Consider the following 22,184-nt stretch of genomic DNA (forward strand, 5'->3'; position numbering starts at 1 on the left):
TTTGTTGAATATCCGCTGACGTCACTGGATATAGTTGGAAGTTTATAAAGTTCACCCAGATCAAGCACATGACGTAGGGCTGTGTGTACTAGAGGTCGACCGATTATGATTTTCTGATACCGACTATTGGAGGACCAAAAAAAACATAATCGGCTGGTTAATATGTATGTGTAAAAATGACAATTACAACAATACTGAATGAACACTTTTATTTGAACCTAATATAATACATTACATATATTTAGTCTCAAATAAATAATGAAACATGTTCAATTTGGTTTAAACAATGCAAAAACGCAGTAGCTAACGTTTTAAGTTCCTTGCTCAGGACATGAGCACATATGATGGTTCCTTCTAACATGAATCTTCAATATTCCCAGGTAAAAAGTTTTAGGTTGTAGTTATTATAGGAATTATGACTCGTCGACTATCTCTATACCATTTGTATTTCATATACCTTTGACTATTGGATGTTCTCATAGGCACTTTAGTATTGCCAGCCTAATCTCGGGAGTTGATAGTCTTGAAGTCATAAACAGCGCTGTGCTTCAAGCATGCTAAGAGCTGCTGGGAAAAGGAGTAAAGGGCTGTTTGAATGAATGCTTACGAGCCTGCTGCTGCCTACCAACGCTCAGACTGCTCTATCAAATATCACATCATAGACTTAATTATAATATAATAAACACACAAATACGAGCCTTTGGTCAAATCCGGAAACTATCATTTAGAAAACAAAACGTTTATTCTTTCAGTGAAATACGGAACCATTCCATATTTCATCTAACGGGTGGCATCCCTAAGTCTAAATATTGCTGTTACATTGCACAACATTCAATGTTATGTCATAATTAGGTACATTTCTGACAAATTAGTTTGCAAAGAGCCAGGCGGCCCAAACTGTTGCATATACCCTGACTCTCTGTGCAATGAACGCAAGAGAAGTGACACAATTTCCCTAGTTAATATTGCCTGCGAATATTAATTTATTTTCACTAAATATGCAGGTTTAAAAAATATATATACTTCTGTGTATCAATTTTAATAAATGAATTAATGTTTATGGTTAGGTTTTTTTATTTTTTTTATTTTATTTGACCTTTATTTAAAAGTAGGTACATTTGTGCAACGATTGTGCTTTTGTTAAAACATCAGCCGTTTGGCGAAGTAGGCTGTGATTCGATGATAAATTAACAGGCACCGCATTGATTAAATGCAACGCAGGACAAGCTAGTTAACCTAGTAATATCATCAACCATGTGTAGTTAACTAGTGATCATGTGAAGATTGATTGTTTTTTATAAGGTAAGTTTAATGCTAGCTAGCAACTTACCTTGGCTCCTTGCAGCACTCGAATAACAGGTGGTCAGCCTGCCACACAGTCTCCTTGTGGATTGCAATGTAATCGGCCATAATCGGCGTCCTAAAATGCCGATCACCGATTGTTATGAAAAACTTGAGTTAATCGTCCATGCCGATTTAATCGGTCGACCTCTAGTGTCTGTCAGTCATGTGATGTCGGGCCGTGATGTATATCTGTCAGTCATGTGATGTCAGGCCGTGATGTATATCTGTCAATCACGTGATGTCGGGCCGTGATGTATATCTGTCAATCACGTGATGTAGGGCCGTGATGTATATCTGTCAATCACGTGATGTCAGGCCGTGATGTATATCTGTCAATCACGTGATGTCAGGCCGTGATGTATATCTGTCAATCACGTGATGTAGGGCCGTGATGTATATCTGTCAATCACGTGATGTAGGGCCGTGATGTATATCTGTCAATCACATGATGTCGGGCCGTGATGTATATCTGTCAATCACGTGATGTCAGGCCGTGATGTATATCTGTCAATCACGTGATGTCGGGCCGTGATGTCGGGCCGTGATGTATATCTGTCAATCACGTGATGTCGGGCCGTGATGTAGGGCCGTGATGTATATCTGTCAATCACGTGATGTCAGGCCGTGATGTATATCTGTCAATCACGTGATGTCGGGCCGTGATGTCGGGCCGTGATGTATATCTGTCAATCACGTGATGTCAGGCCGTGATGTATATCTGTCAATCACGTGATGTAGGGCCGTGATGTATATCTGTCAATCACGTGATGTAGGGCCGTGATGTATATCTGTCAATCACGTGATGTAGGGCCGTGATGTATATCTGTCAATCACGTGATGTCGGGCCGTGATGTATATCTGTCAATCACGTGATGTCAGGCCGTGATGTATATCTGTCAATCACGTGATGTCGGGCCGTGATGTAGGGCCGTGATGTATATCTGTCAATCACATGATGTCAGGCCGTGATGTATATCTGTCAATCACGTGATGTAGGGCCGTGATGTATATCTGTCAATCACGTGATGTAGAGCCATGATGTATATCTGTCAATCACGTGATGTCGGGCCGTGATGTATATCTGTCAATCACGTGATGTCAGGCCGTGATGTATATCTGTCAATCACGTGATGTCGGGCCGTGATGTATATCTGTCAATCACGTGATGTAGGGCCGTGATGTATATCTGTCAATCACGTGATGTAGGGCCGTGATGTATATCTGTCAATCACGTGATGTCAGGCCGTGATGTATATCTGTCAATCACGTGATGTAGGGCCGTGATGTATATCTGTCAATCACGTGATGTAGGGCCGTGATGTATATCTGTCAATCACGTGATGTCAGGCCGTGATGTATATCTGTCAATCACGTGATGTAGGGCCGTGATGTATATCTGTCAATCACGTGATGTCAGGCCGTGATGTATATCTGTCAATCACGTGATGTCAGGCCGTGATGTATATCTGTCAATCACGTGATGTAGGGCCGTGATGTATATCTGTCAATCACGTGATGTCAGGCCGTGATGTATATCTGTCAATCACGTGATGTAGGGCCGTGATGTATATCTGTCAATCACGTGATGTAGGGCCGTGATGTATATCTGTCAATCACGTGATGTCAGGCCGTGATGTATATCTGTCAATCACGTGATGTAGGGCCGTGATGTATATCTGTCAATCACGTGATGTAGGGCCGTGATGTATATCTGTCAATCACGTGATGTAGGGCCATGATGTATATCTGTCAATCACGTGATGTAGGGCCGTGATGTATATCTGTCAATCACGTGATGTCGGGCCGTGATGTATATCTGTCAATCACGTGATGTAGGGCCGTGATGTATATCTGTCAGTCATGTGATGTAGGGCCGTGATGTATATCTGTCAATCACGTGATGTAGGGCCATGATGTATATCTGTCAATCACGTGATGTAGGGCCGTGATGTATATCTGTCAATCACGTGATGTCAGGCCGTGATGTATATCTGTCAATCACGTGATGTAGGGCCGTGATGTATATCTGTCAATCACGTGATGTAGGGCCGTGATGTATATCTGTCAATCACGTGATGTAGGGCCGTGATGTATATCTGTCAATCACGTGATGTCAGGCCGTGATGTATATCTGTCAATCACGTGATGTCAGGCCGTGATGTCGGGCCGTGATGTATATCTGTCAATCACGTGATGTAGGGCCGTGATGTATATCTGTCAATCACGTGATGTAGAGCCATGATGTATATCTGTCAATCACGTGATGTCGGGCCGTGATGTCGGGCCGTGATGTATATCTGTCAATCACGTGATGTCGGGCCGTGATGTATATCTGTCAATCACGTGATGTAGGGCCGTGATGTATATCTGTCAATCACGTGATGTCAGGCCGTGATGTCGGGCCGTGATGTATATCTGTCAATCACGTGATGTAGGGCCGTGATGTATATCTGTCAATCACGTGATGTACGGCCGTGATGTATATCTGTCAATCACGTGATGTCGGGCCGTGATGTCGGGCCGTGATGTATATCTGTCAATCACGTGATGTCGGGCCGTGATGTATATCTGTCAATCACGTGATGTCAGGCCGTGATGTCGGGCCGTGATGTATATCTGTCAATCACGTGATGTCGGGCCGTGATGTATATCTGTCAATCACGTGATGTAGGGCCGTGATGTAGGGCCGTGATGTATATCTGTCAATCACGTGATGTAGGGCCGTGATGTATATCTGTCAATCACGTGATGTAGGGCCGTGATGTATATCTGTCAATCACGTGATGTCGGGCCGTGATGTCGGGCCGTGATGTATATCTGTCAATCACGTGATGTCGGGCCGTGATGTCGGGCCGTGATGTATATCTGTCAATCACGTGATGTAGGGCCGTGATGTATATCTGTCAATCACGTGATGTAGGGCCGTGATGTATATCTGTCAATCACGTGATGTCGGGCCGTGATGTCGGGCCGTGATGTATATCTGTCAATCACGTGATGTCGGGCCGTGATGTCGGGCCGTGATGTATATCTGTCAATCACGTGATGTCAGGCCGTGATGTCGGGCCGTGATGTATATCTGTCAATCACGTGATGTCGGGCCGTGATGTATATCTGTCAATCACGTGATGTAGAGCCATGATGTATATCTGTCAATCACGTGATGTAGGGCCGTGATGTATATCTGTCAATCACGTGATGTCAGGCCGTGATGTATATCTGTCAATCACGTGATGTAGGGCCGTGATGTATATCTGTCAATCACGTGATGTCAGGCCGTGATGTATATCTGTCAATCACGTGATGTAGAGCCATGATGTATATCTGTCAATCACATGATGTCGGGCCGTGATGTATATCTGTCAATCACGTGATGTCGGGCCGTGATGTATATCTGTCAATCACGTGATGTAGGGCCGTGTGTATAGCTGTCAATCACGTGATGTCAGGCCGTGATGTATATCTGTCAATCACGTGATGTAGGGCCGTGATGTATATCTGTCAATCACGTGATGTAGGGCCATGATGTATATCTGTCAATCACGTGATGTCGGGCCGTGATGTATATCTGTCAATCACGTGATGTAGGGCCGTGATGTATATCTGTCAATCACGTGATGTAGGGCCGTGATGTATATCTGTCAATCACGTGATGTCAGGCCGTGATGTAGAGCCATGATGTATATCTGTCAATCACGTGATGTCGGGCCGTGATGTATATCTGTCAATCACGTGATGTAGGGCCGTGATGTATATCTGTCAATCACGTGATGTAGAGCCATGATGTATATCTGTCAATCACGTGATGTCAGGCCGTGATGTATATCTGTCAATCACGTGATGTCGGGCCGTGATGTATATCTGTCAATCACGTGATGTAGGGCCGTGATGTATATCTGTCAATCACGTGATGTAGAGCCATGATGTATATCTGTCAATCACGTGATGTAGAGCCATGATGTATATCTGTCAATCACGTGATGTAGGGCCGTGATGTATATCTGTCAATCACGTGATGTCGGGCCGTGATGTATATCTGTCAATCACGTGATGTCGGGCCGTGATGTATATCTGTCAATCACGTGATGTAGGGCCATGATGTATATCTGTCAATCACGTGATGTAGGGCCGTGATGTATATCTGTCAATCACGTGATGTCGGGCCGTGATGTATATCTGTCAATCACGTGATGTAGGGCCATGATGTATATCTGTCAATCACGTGATGTCGGGCCGTGATGTATATCTGTCAATCACGTGATGTCGGGCCGTGATGTATATCTGTCAATCACGTGATGTAGGGCCGTGATGTATATCTGTCAATCACGTGATGTCAGGCCGTGATGTATATCTGTCAATCACGTGATGTAGGGCCGTGATGTCAGGCCGTGATGTATATCTGTCAATCACGTGATGTAGGGCCGTGATGTCAGGCCGTGATGTATATCTGTCAATCACGTGATGTAGGGCCGTGATGTAGAGCCGTGATGTATATCTGTCAATCACGTGATGTAGGGCCGTGATGTATATCTGTCAATCACGTGATGTAGGGCCGTGATGTATATCTGTCAATCACGTGATGTCAGGCCGTGATGTATATCTGTCAATCACGTGATGTAGGGCCGTGATGTATATCTTTCAATCACGTGATGTAGGGCCGTGATGTATATCTGTCAATCACGTGATGTAGGGCCGTGATGTCAGGCCGTGATGTATATCTGTCAATCACGTGATGTAGAGCCGTGATGTATATCTGTCAATCACGTGATGTAGGGCCGTGATGTCAGGCCGTGATGTATATCTGTCAATCACGTGATGTAGAGCCGTGATGTATATCTGTCAATCACGTGATGTAGGGCCGTGATGTATATCTGTCAATCACGTGATGTAGGGCCGTGATGTATATCTGTCAATCACGTGATGTCAGGCCGTGATGTATATCTGTCAATCACGTGATGTAGGGCCGTGATGTATATCTGTCAATCACGTGATGTCAGGCCGTGATGTATATCTGTCAATCACGTGATGTAGGGCCGTGATGTATATCTTTCAATCACGTGATGTAGGGCCGTGATGTATATCTGTCAATCACGTGATGTAGGGCCGTGATGTATATCTGTCAATCACGTGATGTAGGGCCGTGATGTATATCTGTCAATCACGTGATGTCAGGCCGTGATGTATATCTGTCAATCACGTGATGTAGGGCCGTGATGTATATCTGTCAATCACGTGATGTAGGGCCGTGATGTATATCTGTCAATCACGTGATGTCAGGCCGTGATGTATATCTGTCAATCACGTGATGTAGGGCCGTGATGTATATCTTTCAATCACGTGATGTAGGGCCGTGATGTATATCTGTCAATCACGTGATGTCAGGCCGTGATGTATATCTGTCAATCACGTGATGTAGGGCCGTGATGTATATCTGTCAATCACGTGATGTCAGGCCGTGATGTATATCTGTCAATCACGTGATGTAGAGCCGTGATGTATATCTTTCAATCACGTGATGTAGGGCCGTGATGTATATCTGTCAATCACGTGATGTCAGGCCGTGATGTATATCTGTCAATCACGTGATGTCAGGCCGTGATGTATATCTGTCAATCACGTGATGTAGGGCCGTGATGTATATCTGTCAATCACGTGATGTAGGGCCGTGATGTATATCTGTCAATCACGTGATGTAGAGCCATGATGTATATCTGTCAATCACGTGATGTCAGGCCGTGATGTATATCTGTCAATCACGTGATGTAGGGCCGTGATGTATATCTGTCAATCACGTGATGTAGGGCCGTGATGTATATCTGTCAATCACGTGATGTAGGGCCGTGATGTATATCTGTCAATCACGTGATGTCAGGCCGTGATGTATATCTGTCAATCACGTGATGTAGGGCCGTGATGTATATCTGTCAATCACGTGATGTAGAGCCATGATGTATATCTGTCAATCACGTGATGTAGGGCCGTGATGTATATCTGTCAATCACGTGATGTCAGGCCGTGATGTATATCTGTCAATCACGTGATGTAGGGCCGTGATGTAGAGCCGTGATGTATATCTGTCAATCACGTGATGTAGGGCCGTGATGTATATCTGTCAATCACGTGATGTAGGGCCGTGATGTCAGGCCGTGATGTATATCTGTCAATCACGTGATGTAGAGCCGTGATGTATATCTGTCAATCACGTGATGTAGGGCCGTGATGTATATCTGTCAATCACGTGATGTAGGGCCGTGATGTATATCTGTCAATCACGTGATGTCAGGCCGTGATGTATATCTGTCAATCACGTGATGTAGAGCCGTGATGTATATCTGTCAATCACGTGATGTAGGGCCGTGATGTATATCTGTCAATCACGTGATGTAGGGCCGTGATGTATATCTGTCAATCACGTGATGTCAGGCCGTGATGTATATCTGTCAATCACGTGATGTAGGGCCGTGATGTATATCTTTCAATCACGTGATGTAGGGCCGTGATGTATATCTGTCAATCACGTGATGTAGGGCCGTGATGTATATCTGTCAATCACGTGATGTAGGGCCGTGATGTATATCTGTCAATCACGTGATGTCAGGCCGTGATGTATATCTGTCAATCACGTGATGTAGGGCCGTGATGTATATCTGTCAATCACGTGATGTAGGGCCGTGATGTATATCTGTCAATCACGTGATGTAGGGCCGTGATGTATATCTTTCAATCACGTGATGTAGGGCCGTGATGTATATCTGTCAATCACGTGATGTAGAGCCGTGATGTATATCTTTCAATCACGTGATGTAGGGCCGTGATGTATATCTGTCAATCACGTGATGTCAGGCCGTGATGTATATCTGTCAATCACGTGATGTCAGGCCGTGATGTATATCTGTCAATCACGTGATGTAGGGCCGTGATGTATATCTGTCAATCACGTGATGTAGGGCCGTGATGTATATCTGTCAATCACGTGATGTAGAGCCATGATGTATATCTGTCAATCACGTGATGTCAGGCCGTGATGTATATCTGTCAATCACGTGATGTAGGGCCGTGATGTATATCTGTCAATCACGTGATGTAGGGCCGTGATGTATATCTGTCAATCACGTGATGTAGGGCCGTGATGTATATCTGTCAATCACGTGATGTCAGGCCGTGATGTATATCTGTCAATCACGTGATGTAGGGCCGTGATGTATATCTGTCAATCACGTGATGTAGAGCCATGATGTATATCTGTCAATCACGTGATGTAGGGCCGTGATGTATATCTGTCAATCACGTGATGTCGGGCCGTGATGTAGGGCCATGATGTATATCTGTCAATCACGTGATGTAGAGCCATGATGTATATCTGTCAATCACGTGATGTAGGGCCATGATGTATATCTGTCAATCACGTGATGTCGGGCCGTGATGTAGAGCCATGATGTATATCTGTCAATCACGTGATGTAGAGCCATGATGTATATCTGTCAATCACGTGATGTAGGGCCGTGATGTATATCTGTCAATCACGTGATGTCGGGCCGTGATGTAGAGCCATGATGTATATCTGTCAATCACGTGATGTAGAGCCATGATGTATATCTGTCAATCACGTGATGTAGGGCCATGATGTATATCTGTCAATCACGTGATGTAGGGCCGTGATGTATATCTGTCAATCACGTGATATCAGGCCGTGATGTATATCTGTCAATCACGTGATGTAGGGCCGTGATGTATATCTGTCAATCACGTGATGTAGGGCCGTGATGTATATCTGTCAATCACGTGATGTAGGGCCGTGATGTATATCTGTCAATCACGTGATGTCGGGCCGTGATGTCGGGCCGTGATGTATATCTGTCAATCACGTGATGTCGGGCCGTGATGTAGGGCCGTGATGTATATCTGTCAATCACGTGATGTCAGGCCGTGATGTATATCTGTCAATCACGTGATGTAGAGCCGTGATGTATATCTGTCAATCACGTGATGTCGGGCCGTGATGTATATCTGTCAATCACGTGATGTCAGGCCGTGATGTATATCTGTCAATCACGTGATGTAGGGCCGTGATGTATATCTGTCAATCACGTGATGTAGGGCCGTGATGTATATCTGTCAATCACGTGATGTCAGGCCGTGATGTCGGGCCGTGATGTATATCTGTCAATCACGTGATGTCAGGCCGTGATGTATATCTGTCAATCACGTGATGTCAGGCCGTGATGTATATCTGTCAATCACGTGATGTAGGGCCATGATGTATATCTGTCAATCACGTGATGTAGGGCCGTGATGTATATCTGTCAATCACGTGATGTAGGGCCGTGATGTATATCTGTCAATCACGTGATGTAGGGCCGTGATGTATATCTGTCAATCACGTGATGTAGGGCCGTGATGTATATCTGTCAATCACGTGATGTCAGGCCGTGATGTATATCTGTCAATCACGTGATGTAGGGCCGTGATGTATATCTGTCAATCACGTGATGTCGGGCCGTGATGTAGGGCCGTGATGTAGGGCCGTGATGTATATCTGTCAATCACGTGATGTCGGGCCGTGATGTAGGGCCGTGATGTATATCTGTCAATCACGTGATGTCAGGCCGTGATGTATATCTGTCAATCACGTGATGTAGGGCCGTGATGTATATCTGTCAATCACGTGATGTCGGGCCGTGATGTATATCTGTCAATCACGTGATGTAGGGCCGTGATGTATATCTGTCAATCACGTGATGTCAGGCCGTGATGTATATCTGTCAATCACGTGATGTCAGGCCGTGATGTATATCTGTCAATCACGTGATGTCAGGCCGTGATGTCGGGCCGTGATGTATATCTGTCAATCACGTGATGTCGGGCCGTGATGTATATCTGTCAATCACGTGATGTCAGGCCGTGATGTCGGGCCGTGATGTCAGGCCGTGATGTATATCTGTCAATCACGTGATGTCGGGCCGTGATGTATATCTGTCAATCACGTGATGTCAGGCCGTGATGTATATCTGTCAATCACGTGATGTCAGGCCGTGATGTATATCTGTCAATCACGTGATGTCGGGCCGTGATGTAGGGCCGTGATGTATATCTGTCAATCACGTGATGTCAGGCCGTGATGTATATCTGTCAATCACGTGATGTAGGGCCGTGATGTATATCTGTCAATCACGTGATGTAGGGCCGTGATGTATATCTGTCAATCACGTGATGTAGGGCCGTGATGTATATCTGTCAATCACGTGATGTAGGGCCGTGATGTATATCTGTCAATCACGTGATGTAGGGCCGTGATGTATATCTGTCAATCACGTGATGTCAGGCCGTGATGTATATCTGTCAATCACGTGATGTCAGGCCGTGATGTATATCTGTCAATCACGTGATGTCAGGCCGTGATGTATATCTGTCAATCACGTGATGTAGGGCCGTGATGTATATCTGTCAATCACGTGATGTCAGGCCGTGATGTATATCTGTCAATCACGTGATGTAGGGCCGTGATGTATATCTGTCAATCACGTGATGTAGAGCCATGATGTATATCTGTCAATCACGTGATGTCAGGCCGTGATGTATATCTGTCAATCACGTGATGTCAGGCCGTGATGTATATCTGTCAATCACGTGATGTCAGGCCGTGATGTATATCTGTCAATCACGTGATGTCAGGCCGTGATGTATATCTGTCAATCACGTGATGTCAGGCCGTGATGTATATCTGTCAATCACGTGATGTCAGGCCGTGATGTATATCTGTCAATCACGTGATGTCAGGCCGTGATGTATATCTGTCAATCACGTGATGTCAGGCCGTGATGTCGGGCCGTGATGTATATCTGTCAATCACGTGATGTCGGGCCGTGATGTATATCTGTCAATCACGTGATGTCAGGCCGTGATGTCGGGCCGTGATGTCAGGCCGTGATGTATATCTGTCAATCACGTGATGTCGGGCCGTGATGTAGGGCCGTGATGTATATCTGTCAATCACGTGATGTAGGGCCGTGATGTATATCTGTCAATCACGTGATGTAGGGCCGTGATGTATATCTGTCAATCACGTGATGTCAGGCCGTGATGTATATCTGTCAATCACGTGATGTAGGGCCGTGATGTATATCTGTCAATCACGTGATGTAGGGCCGTGATGTATATCTGTCAATCACGTGATGTAGGGCCGTGATGTATATCTGTCAGTCATGTGATGTCAGGCCGTGATGTATATCTGTCAGTCACGTGATGTAGGGCCGTGATGTATATCTGTCAATCACGTGATGTCAGGCCGTGATGTATATCTGTCAATCACGTGATGTAGGGCCGTGATGTATATCTGTCAATCACGTGATGTCAGGCCGTGATGTATATCTGTCAATCACGTGATGTCAGGCCGTGATGTATATCTGTCAGTCACGTGATGTAGGGCCGTGATGTATATCTGTCAATCACGTGATGTCAGGCCGTGATGTATATCTGTCAATCACGTGATGTAGGGCCGTGATGTATATCTGTCAATCACGTGATGTCAGGCCGTGATGTATATCTGTCAATCACGTGATGTCAGGCCGTGATGTATATCTGTCAATCACGTGATGTCAGGCCGTGATGTATATCTGTCAGTCACGTGATGTAGGGCCGTGATGTATATCTGTCAATCACGTGATGTCAGGCCGTGATGTATATCTGTCAATCACGTGATGTAGGGCCGTGATGTATATCTGTCAATCACGTGATGTCAGGCCGTGATGTATATCTGTCAATCACGTGATGTAGGGCCGTGATGTATATCTGTCAATCACGTGATGTCAGGCCGTGATGTATATCTGTCAATCACGTGATGTAGGGCCGTGATGTATATCTGTCAGTCATGTGATGTCAGGCCGTGATGTATATCTGTCAGTCATGTGATGTCAGGCCGTGATGTACATCTGTCAATCACGTGATGTCAGGCCGTGATGTAGGGCCGTGATGTACATCTGTCAATCACGTGATGTCAGGCCGTGTGTATATCTGTCAATCACGTGATGTAGGGCCGTGATGTATATCTGTCAATCACGTGATGTCAGGCCGTGATGTATATCTGTCAATCACGTGATGTCAGGCCGTGATGTATATCTGTCAATCACGTGATGTAGGGCCGTGATGTATATCTGTCAATCACGTGATGTCGGGCCGTGATGTATATCTGTCAATCACGTGATGTAGGGCCGTGATGTATATCTGTCAGTCATGTGATGTCAGGCCGTGATGTATATCTGTCAGTCATGTGATGTCAGGCCGTGATGTACATCTGTCAATCACGTGATGTCAGGCCGTGATGTAGGGCCGTGATGTACATCTGTCAATCACGTGATGTCAGGCCGTGTGTATATCTGTCAATCACGTGATGTAGGGCCGTGATGTATATCTGTCAGTCATGTGATGTCAGGCCGTGATGTATATCTGTCAGTCACGTGATGTCAGGCCGTGTGTATATCTGTCAATCACGTGATGTAGGGCCGTGATGTATATCTGTCAGTCACGTGATGTCGGGCCGTGATGTATATCTGTCAATCACGTGATGTAGGGCCGTGATGTATATCTGTCAGTCACGTGATGTCGGGCCGTGATGTATATCTGTCAATCACGTGATGTAGGGCCGTGATGTATATCTGTCAATCACGTGATGTAGGGCCGTGATGTAGGGCCGTGATGTATATCTGTCAATCACGTGATGTAGGGCCGTGATGTCAGGCCGTGATGTATATCTGTCAGTCATGTGATGTCAGGCCGTGATGTATATCTGTCAATCACGTGATGTAGGGCCGTGATGTAGGGCCGTGATGTATATCTGTCAATCACGTGATGTCAGGCCGTGATGTATATCTGTCAATCACGTGATGTCAGGCCGTGATGTATATCTGTCAATCACGTGATGTAGGGCCGTGATGTATATCTGTCAATCACGTGATGTAGGGCCGTGATGTATATCTGTCAGTCACGTGATGTAGGGCCGTGATGTATATCTGTCAATCACGTGATGTAGGGCCGTGATGTAGGGCCGTGATGTATATCTGTCAGTCACGTGATGTAGGGCCGTGATGTATATCTGTCAATCACGTGATGTAGGGCCGTGATGTAGGGCCGTGATGTATATCTGTCAGTCACGTGATGTAGGGCCGTGATGTATATCTGTCAGTCACGTGATGTAGGGCCGTGATGTATATCTGTCAATCACGTGATGTAGGGCCGTGATGTATATCTGTCAATCACGTGATGTAGGGCCGTGATGTATATCTGTCAATCACGTGATGTCAGGCCGTGATGTATATCTGTCAATCACGTGATGTCAGGCCGTGATGTATATCTGTCAATCACGTGATGTCAGGCCGTGATGTATATCTGTCAGTCACGTGATGTCAGGCCGTGATGTATATCTGTCAGTCACGTGATGTAGGGCCGTGATGTATATCTGTCAATCACGTGATGTAGGGCCGTGATGTATATCTGTCAGTCACGTGATGTAGGGCCGTGATGTATATCTGTCAATCACGTGATGTAGGGCCGTGATGTATATCTGTCAGTCATGTGATGTAGGGCCGTGATGTATATCTGTCAATCACGTGATGTAGGGCCGTGATGTATATCTGTCAGTCACGTGATGTAGGGCCGTGATGTATATCTGTCAATCACGTGATGTAGGGCCGTGATGTAGGGCCGTGATGTATATCTGTCAGTCACGTGATGTAGGGCCGTGATGTATATCTGTCAATCACGTGATGTAGGGCCGTGATGTAGGGCCGTGATGTATATCTGTCAGTCACGTGATGTAGGGCCGTGATGTATATCTGTCAGTCACGTGATGTAGGGCCGTGATGTATATCTGTCAATCACGTGATTGACAGATATACAGTGCCTTGCGAAAGTATTCGGCCACCTTGAACTTCGCAACCTTTTGCCACATTTCAGGCTTCAAACATAAAGATATAAAACTGTATTTTTTTTGTGAAGAATCAACAACAAGTGGGACACAATCATGAAGTGGAACGACATTTATTGGATATTTCAAACTTTTTTAACAAATCAAAAACTGAAAAATTGGGCGTGCAAAATTATTCAGCCCCCTTAAGTTAATACTTTGTAGCGCCACCTTTTGAGAGAGACTGACATTTTTTCCCATTCCTCCTTGCAAAACAGCTCGAGCTCAGTGAGGTTGGATGGAGAGCATTTGTGAACAGCAGTTTTCAGTTCTTTCCACAGATTCTCGATTGGATTCAGGTCTGGACTTTGACTTGGCCATTCTAACGATATGTTTATTTTTGAACCATTCCCTTGTAGATTTTGCTTTATGTTTTGGATCATTGTCTTGTTGGAAGACAAATCTCCGTCCCAGTCTCAGGTCTTTTGCAGACTCCATCAGGTTTTCTTCCAGAATGGTCCTGTATTTGGCTCCATCCATCTTCCCATCAATTTTAACCATCTTCCCTGTCCCTGCTGAAGAAAAGCAGGCCCAAACCATGATGCTGCCACCACCATGTTTGACAGTGGGGATGGTGTGTTCAGGGTGATGAGCTGTGTTGCTTTTACGCCAAACATAACGTTTTGCATTGTTGCCAAAAAGTTCAATTTTGGTTTCATCTGACCAGAGCACCTTCTTCCACATGTTTGGTGTGTCTCCCAGGTGGCTTGTGGCAAACTTTAAACAACACTTTTTATGGATATCTTTCAGAAATGGCTTTCTTCTTGCCACTCTTCCATAAAGGCCAGATTTGTGCAATATACGACTGATTGTTGTCCTATGGACAGAGTCTCCCACCTCAGCTGTAGATCTCTGCAGTTCATCCAGAGTGATCATGGGCCTCCTGGCTGCATCTCTGATCAGTCTTCTCCTTGTATGAGCTGAAAGTTTAGAGGGACAGCCTGGTCTTGGTAGATTTGCAGTGGTCTGATACTCCTTCCATTTCAATATTATCGCTTGCACAGTGCTCCTTGGGATGTTTAAAGCTTGGGAAATCTTTTTGTATCCAAATCCGGCTTTAAACTTCTTCACAACAGTATCTCGGACCTGCCTGGTGTGTTCCTTGTTCTTCATGATGCTCTCTGCGCTTTTAACGGACCTCTGAGACTATCACAGTGCAGGTGCATTTATACAGAGACTTGATTACACACAGGTGGATTGTATTTATCATCATTAGTCATTTAGGTCAACATTGGATCATTCAGAGATCCTCACTGAACTTCTGGAGAGAGTTTGCTGCACTGAAAGTAAAGGGGCTGAATAATTTTGCACGCCCAATTTTTCCGTTTTTGATTTGTTAAAAAAGTTTGAAATATCCAATAAATGTCGTTCCACTTCATGATTGTGTCCCACTGGTTGTTGATTCTTCACAAAAAAATACAGTTTTATATCTTTATGTTTGAAGCCTGAAATGTGGCAAAAGGTCGCAAAGTTCAAGGGGGCCGAATACTTTCGCAAGGCACTGTATATCTGTCAATCACGTGATGTCGGGCCGTGATGTCAGGCCGTGTGTATAGCTGTCAATCACGTGATGTCGGGCCGTGATGTCGGGCCGTGATGTCGGGCCGTAATGTCAGGCCGTGTGTATAGCTGTCCGACTGTCTTTCGATCAACCAATCAGAGATTGAGTTGCTGTTGATTTAGCCAATAAGTGACTGGTCTTGGTTCCTACTTCCTGGGGATGTTGGTCACATTGAATACTGTTGGCACCAGCACAACACACCACACACGGGTTCAACCATGAGCCGCAAGTGTCAACAACTCTTTGAGCTCTCCTCTCCCCTTATAACTACCCCACACTCACTTGTCCCTTCTGTCCTCTCTCTCTCCAACGTCAACCCCAACCCCACCCTCACTCTGTCCTCTCCCTCCCTCTCTCTCTCCAACCTCAACCCCACCCTCACTCTGTCCTCTCCCTGACTTACTCTCTCCAACGTCAACCCCACCCTCACTCTGTCCTCTCCCTCCCTCTCTCTCTCCAACCTCAACCCCACCCTCACTCTGTCCTCTCCCTCCCTCTCTCTCTCCAACCTCAACCCCACCCTCACTCTGTCCTCTCCCTGACTTACTCTCTCCAACGTCAACCCCACCCTCACTTGTCCCTTCTGTCCTCTCCCTCCCTCTCTCTCTCTCCAACGTCAACCTCAACCCCACCCTCACTCTGTCCTCTCCCTGACTCACTCTCTCCAACCTCAACCCCACCCTCACTCTGTCCTCTCCCTCCCTCTCTCTCTCTCTCTCCAAACTCAACCCCACCCTCACTCTGTCCTCTCCCTCCCTCTCTCTCTCAAACCTCAACCCCACCCTCACTCTGTCCTCTCCCTCCCTCTCTCTCTCTCTCTCTCTCTCCAAACTCAACCCCACCCTCACTCTGTCCTCTCCCTCCCTCTCTCTCTCAAACCTCAACCCCACCATCCCATCCGCCCCCACCATCCCTCCCCCCCACCATCCCCTCCGTCCCCACCATCCCCTCCGTCCCCACCATCCCCTCCGTCCCCACCATCCCTCCCCCACCATCCCTCCCCCACCATCCCCTCCGTCCCCACCATCCCTCCCCCACCATCCCTCCCCCACCGTCCCGTCCCTCCCCCACCATCCCTCCCCCACCACCCCTCACCACCCCTCCCCCACCATCCCTCCCGTCCCGTCCGTCCCCACCATCCCTCCCCCACCGTCCCGTCCCTCCCCCACCACCCCTCCCCCACCATCCCTCCCGTCCCGTCCGTCCCCACCATCCCTCCCCCACCACCCCTCTGTCCGTCCCGTTCGTCCCCAGGCGGTGGAGGAGTTCCTGAGTGAGGTGCGTAGCAGGGAACATCCCCACAGTGCTGCTCTGGTCTCTCAGCCGACCGCCGTCAAGTTCCTCATGGCGCGCAAGTTTGATGTCTCCCGAGCAATAGACCTCTTCCAGGCATACAAGGTACAGAGAGGGACCAGGTCGGGGTGGGTGGGTGAGAGAGAGAGACAGAGAGACAGAGAGGGACCAGGTCGGGGTGGGTGGGTGAGAGAGAGAGACAGAGAGGGACCAGGTCGGGGTAGGTGGGTGAGAGAGAGAGACAGAGAGGGACCAGGTCGGGGTGGGTGGGTGAGAGAGAGAGACAGAGAGGGACCAGGTCGGGGTGGGTGGGTGAGAGAGAGAGACAGAGAGGGACCAGGTCGGGGTAGGTGGGTGGGTGGGTGTGTGTGTGAGAGAGAGAGAGAGAGACAGAGAGGGACCAGGTCGGGGTGGGTGGGTGTGAGAGACAGAGAGGGACCAGGTGTGTGTGAGAGAGAGACAGAGAAAGACAGAGAGACACAGAGAGAGAGAGACAGAGTGTGTGTGTGTGTGTGAGTGAGTGACTGTGTGTGTGTGAGCATTTTTGTGTCTCCGACATACACTGTAAATTCCCACCTATGCCAGAATGTGCTAATGCTTGACCCTTGACCTGTATGTCTGTGATTCGTCCAATCAGAACACGAGGATTAAGGAGGGCATCTTCAACATTAACCCAGAAGAGGAACCTCTCCGTTCTGAACTGCTCAGCGGAAAGTTCACCGTCCTGGTGAGGCCTGTGTGTGTGTGTGTGTGTGTGTGTGTGTGTGTGTGTGTGTGTGTGTGTGTGTGTGTGTGTGTGTGTGTGTGTGTGTGTGTGTGTGTCAGGGTTTTCTTTAGGAAAATGTGGCGCCCGGACAACGTGACCAGGGAATAATTTGATTTACTGGCCATTTTGATAAATTTACAGGATCCATATTCTTTGGGAGTGATGGAGGTAGATATGTATAGGGGGGAGGAGAGGGATACTGGAGTGATGGAGGTAGATATGTATAGGGGGAAGGGGACAGGGATACTGGAGTGATGGAGGTAGATATGTATAGGGGGGAGGAGAGGGATACTGGAGTGATGGAGGTAGATATGTATAGGGGGAAGGGGACAGGGATACTGGAGTGATGGAGGTAGATATGTATAGGGGGAAGGAGACAGGGATACTGGAGTGATGGAGGTAGATATGTATAGGGGGAAGGGGACAGGGATACTGGAGTGATGGAGGTAGATATGTATAGGAGACAGGGATACTGGAGTGATGGAGGTAGATATGTATAGGGGGGAGGAGAGGGATACTGGAGTGATGGAGGTAGATATGTATAGGGGGAAGGGGACAGGGATACTGGAGTGATGGAGGTAGATATGTATAGGGGAAGGAGACAGGGATACTGGAGTGATGGAGGTAGATATGTATAGGGGGAAGGGGACAGGGATACTGGAGTGATGGAGGTAGATATGTATAGGGGGAAGGAGACAGGGATACTGGAGTGATGGAGGTAGATATGTATAGGGGGAAGGGGACAGGGATACTGGAGTGATGGAGGTAGATATGTATAGGGGGAAGGAGACAGGGATACTGGAGTGATGGAGGTAGATATGTATAGGGGGGAGGGACAGGGATACTGGAGTGATGGAGGTAGATATGTATAGGGGGAAGGGGACAGGGATACTGGAGTGATGGAGGTAGATATGTATAGGGGGAAGGAGACAGGGATACTGGAGTGATGGAGGTAGATATGTATAGGGGGAGGAGAGGGATACTGGAGTGATGGAGGTAGATATGTATAGGGGGAAGGGGACAGGGATACTGGAGTGATGGAGGTAGATATGTATAGGGGGAAGGAGACAGGGATACTGGAGTGATGGAGGTAGATATGTATAGGGGGAAGGGGACAGGGATACTGGAGTGATGGAGGTAGATATGTATAGGGGGAAGGAGACAGGGATACTGGAGTGATGGAGGTAGATATGTATAGGGGGAAGGAGACAGGGATACTGGAGTGATGGAGGTAGATATGTATAGGGGGAAGGGGACAGGGATACTGGAGTGATGGAGGTAGATATGTATAGGGGGAAGGAGACAGGGATACTGGAGTGATGGAGGTAGATATGTATAGGGGGAAGGGGACAGGGATACTGGAGTGATGGAGGTAGATATGTATAGGGGGAAGGGGACAGGGATACTGGAGTGATGGAGGTAGATATGTATAGGGGGAAGGAGACAGGGATACTGGAGTGATGGAGGTAGATATGTATAGGAGACAGGGATACTGGAGTGATGGAGGTAGATATGTATAGGGGGAAGGAGACTGGGATACAGGAGTGATGGAGGTAGATATGTATAGGGGGAAGGAGACAGGGATACTGGAGTGATGGAGGTAGATATGTATAGGGGTAAGGGGATACTGGAGTGATGGAGGTAGATATGTATAGGGGGGAGGGGACATGGATACTGGAGTGATGGAGGTAGATATGTATAGGGGGAAGGAGACAGGGATACTGTAGTGATGGATATGTATAGGGGGTAGGAGACAGGGATACTGGAGTGATGGAGGTAGATATGTATAGGGGGAAGGGGACAGGGTTACTGGGGTGATGGAGGTAGATATGTATAGGGGGAAGGAGACAGGGATACTGGAGTGATGGAGGTAGATATGTTTAGGGGGAAGGAGACAGGGTTACTGGGGTGATGGAGGTAGATATGTATAGGGGGAAGGGGACAGGGTTACTGGGGTGATGGAGGTAGATATGTATAGGGGGAAGGAGACAGGGATACTGGAGTGATGGAGGTAGATATGTATAGGGGGAAGGAGACAGGGATACTGGAGTGATGGAGGTAGATATGTATAGGGGGAAGGAGACAGGGATACTGGAGTGATGGAGGTAGATATGTATAGGGGGAAGGAGACAGGGATACTGGAGTGATGGAGGTAGATATGTATAGGGGGAAGGAGACAGGGATACTGGAGTGATGGAGGTAGATATGTATAGGGGGAAGGAGACAGGGATACTGGAGTGATGGAGGTAGATATGTATAGGTGACAGGGATACTGGAGTGATGGAGGTAGATATGTATAGGGGGAAGGGGACAGGGATACTGGAGTGATGGAGGTAGATATGTATAGGGGGAAGGGGACAGGGATACTGGAGTGATGGAGGTAGATATGTATAGGGGGAAGGAGACAGGGATACTGGAGTGATGGAGGTAGATATGTATAGGGGGAAGGAGACAGGGATACTGGAGTGATGGAGGTAGATATGTATAGGGGGAAGGAGACAGGGATACTGGAGTGATGGAGGTGGATATGTATAGGGGGAAGGAGACAGGGATACTGGAGTGATGGAGGTAGATATGTATAGGTGACAGGGATACTGGAGTGATGGAGGTAGATATGTATAGGGGGGAGGATAAAAAATGTTGAGACAAGAAGAGGTGGAGGGGTGAAGATATCGGCCACTCTCTCTCCAGAAGGGCCCCGTCTCTCTCCAGAAGGGCCCCGTCTCTCTCCAATCATTGTGTGAATCTGGTTTCTCTGCCCTGATAATGTTGAGGGGGCATGTGTCTGGTTTCTCTGCCCTGATCATGTCTGGGGGGGCGGTATGTGTCTGGTTTCTCCGCCCTGATAATGTTGAGGGGCGCATGTGTCTGGTTTCTCTGCCCTGATCATGTCTGGGGGGGCGGTATGTGTCTGGTTTCTCCGCCCTGATAATGATGAGGGGGGCATGTGTCTGGTTTCTCTGCCCTGATCATTGGGGGGGGCGGCATGTGTCTGGTTTCTCTGCTCTGATAATGTTGAGGGGGCATGTGTCTGGTTTCTCTGCTCTGATAATGTTGGGGGAGCATGTATCTGGTTTCTCTGCCCTGGTCATGTTGGGGGGGGCATGTGTCTGGTTTCTCTGCCCTGATCGTGTTGGGGGGGGCATGTGTCTGGTTTCTCTGCCCTGGTCATGTTTGGGGGGGGGGGCATGTGTCTGGTTTCTCTGCCCTGATCATGTTGGGGGGGCATGTTTCTGGTTTCTCTGCCCTGGTCATGTTGAGGGAGCATGTATCTGGTTTCTCTGCCCTGATAGTGTTGGGGGGGCATGTGTCTGGTCATGTTGAGGGAGCGCACATGCCTGAACACGAATAGAAGTTCCTGGCCTGCTGCGTGGAAATGTAGGAAAGTGTTTTTTTTAAATGTTGTACCTCCATTGCGAATGATAATATATGAAAACTATAGTTCTTCACAGTAAGCTATTTGAAAAATCTTTAAAATAATCTCCCCCCTCGATAATCACAGATCCTCGTTGTGAAAGAGCAATGGATGGGCCTACTGCCGCCAATAGGCTGTGTGTTCCATGGAAGGGCCTACTGCAGCATTGGCCAATAGGCTGTGTGTTCCATGGAAGGGCCTACTGCAGCATTGGCCAATAGGCTGTGTGTTCCATGGAAGGGCCTACTGCAGCATTGGCCAATAGGCTGTGGGTTCCATGAGCTCATTTCTTTACCTGCCAATAGATGCGTATCAATGTGGTCACATGATAGAGGCTGGTGATCTCACATTTCGTTGAATTATAACTGTTCGATTTTTTGTCATTTTAATTCAGATTATGATTAACCATGTTGACAATGATTTTAGAGAAACAAAAAAAATATTATTTTTCAATATGTTTACATGCACAGTAATAATTACTTGAATGGGAGGGGAGCTGGTTCCCCGTACCTGAATGGGAGGGGAGCTGGTTCCCCGTATCTGAGTGGGAGGGGAGCTGGTTCCCCGTACCTGAATGGGAGGGGAGCTGGTTCCCCGTATCTGAGTGGGAGGGGAGCTGGTTCCCCGTACCTGAATGGGAGGGGAGCTGGTTCCCCGTACCTGAATGGGAGGGGAGCTGGTTCCCCGTACCTGAATGGGAGGGGAGCTGGTTGCCGTACCTGAATGGGAGGGGAGCTGGTTCCCCGTACCTGAATGGGAGGGGAGCTGGTTCCCCGTACCTGAATGGGAGGGGAGCTGGTTCCCCGTATCTGAGTGGGAGGGGAGCTGGTTCCCCGTACCTGAATGG

The 22,184-nt window shown here is 47.4% G+C and overlaps 1 protein-coding gene across 1 annotated transcript in view; it reads left to right on the forward strand.

The window, feature by feature from the left end:
- The window catches only part of LOC118936819 (tyrosine-protein phosphatase non-receptor type 9-like), a 54,879-nt gene that overhangs the window by 1,148 nt on the left and 31,547 nt on the right, over positions 1–22,184 (forward strand). The window contains exons 2-3 of the mRNA XM_036934194.1: positions 17,118–17,261; positions 17,794–17,883. Coding sequence (XP_036790089.1) covers positions 17,118–17,261; positions 17,794–17,883 — 234 coding nt within the window. The remainder of the gene's footprint in view (positions 1–17,117; positions 17,262–17,793; positions 17,884–22,184) is intronic.

Source organism: Oncorhynchus mykiss, chromosome 10, assembly GCF_013265735.2.
Source record: "Oncorhynchus mykiss isolate Arlee chromosome 10, USDA_OmykA_1.1, whole genome shotgun sequence".
NCBI classification, from domain to species: Eukaryota; Metazoa; Chordata; class Actinopteri; order Salmoniformes; family Salmonidae; genus Oncorhynchus; species Oncorhynchus mykiss.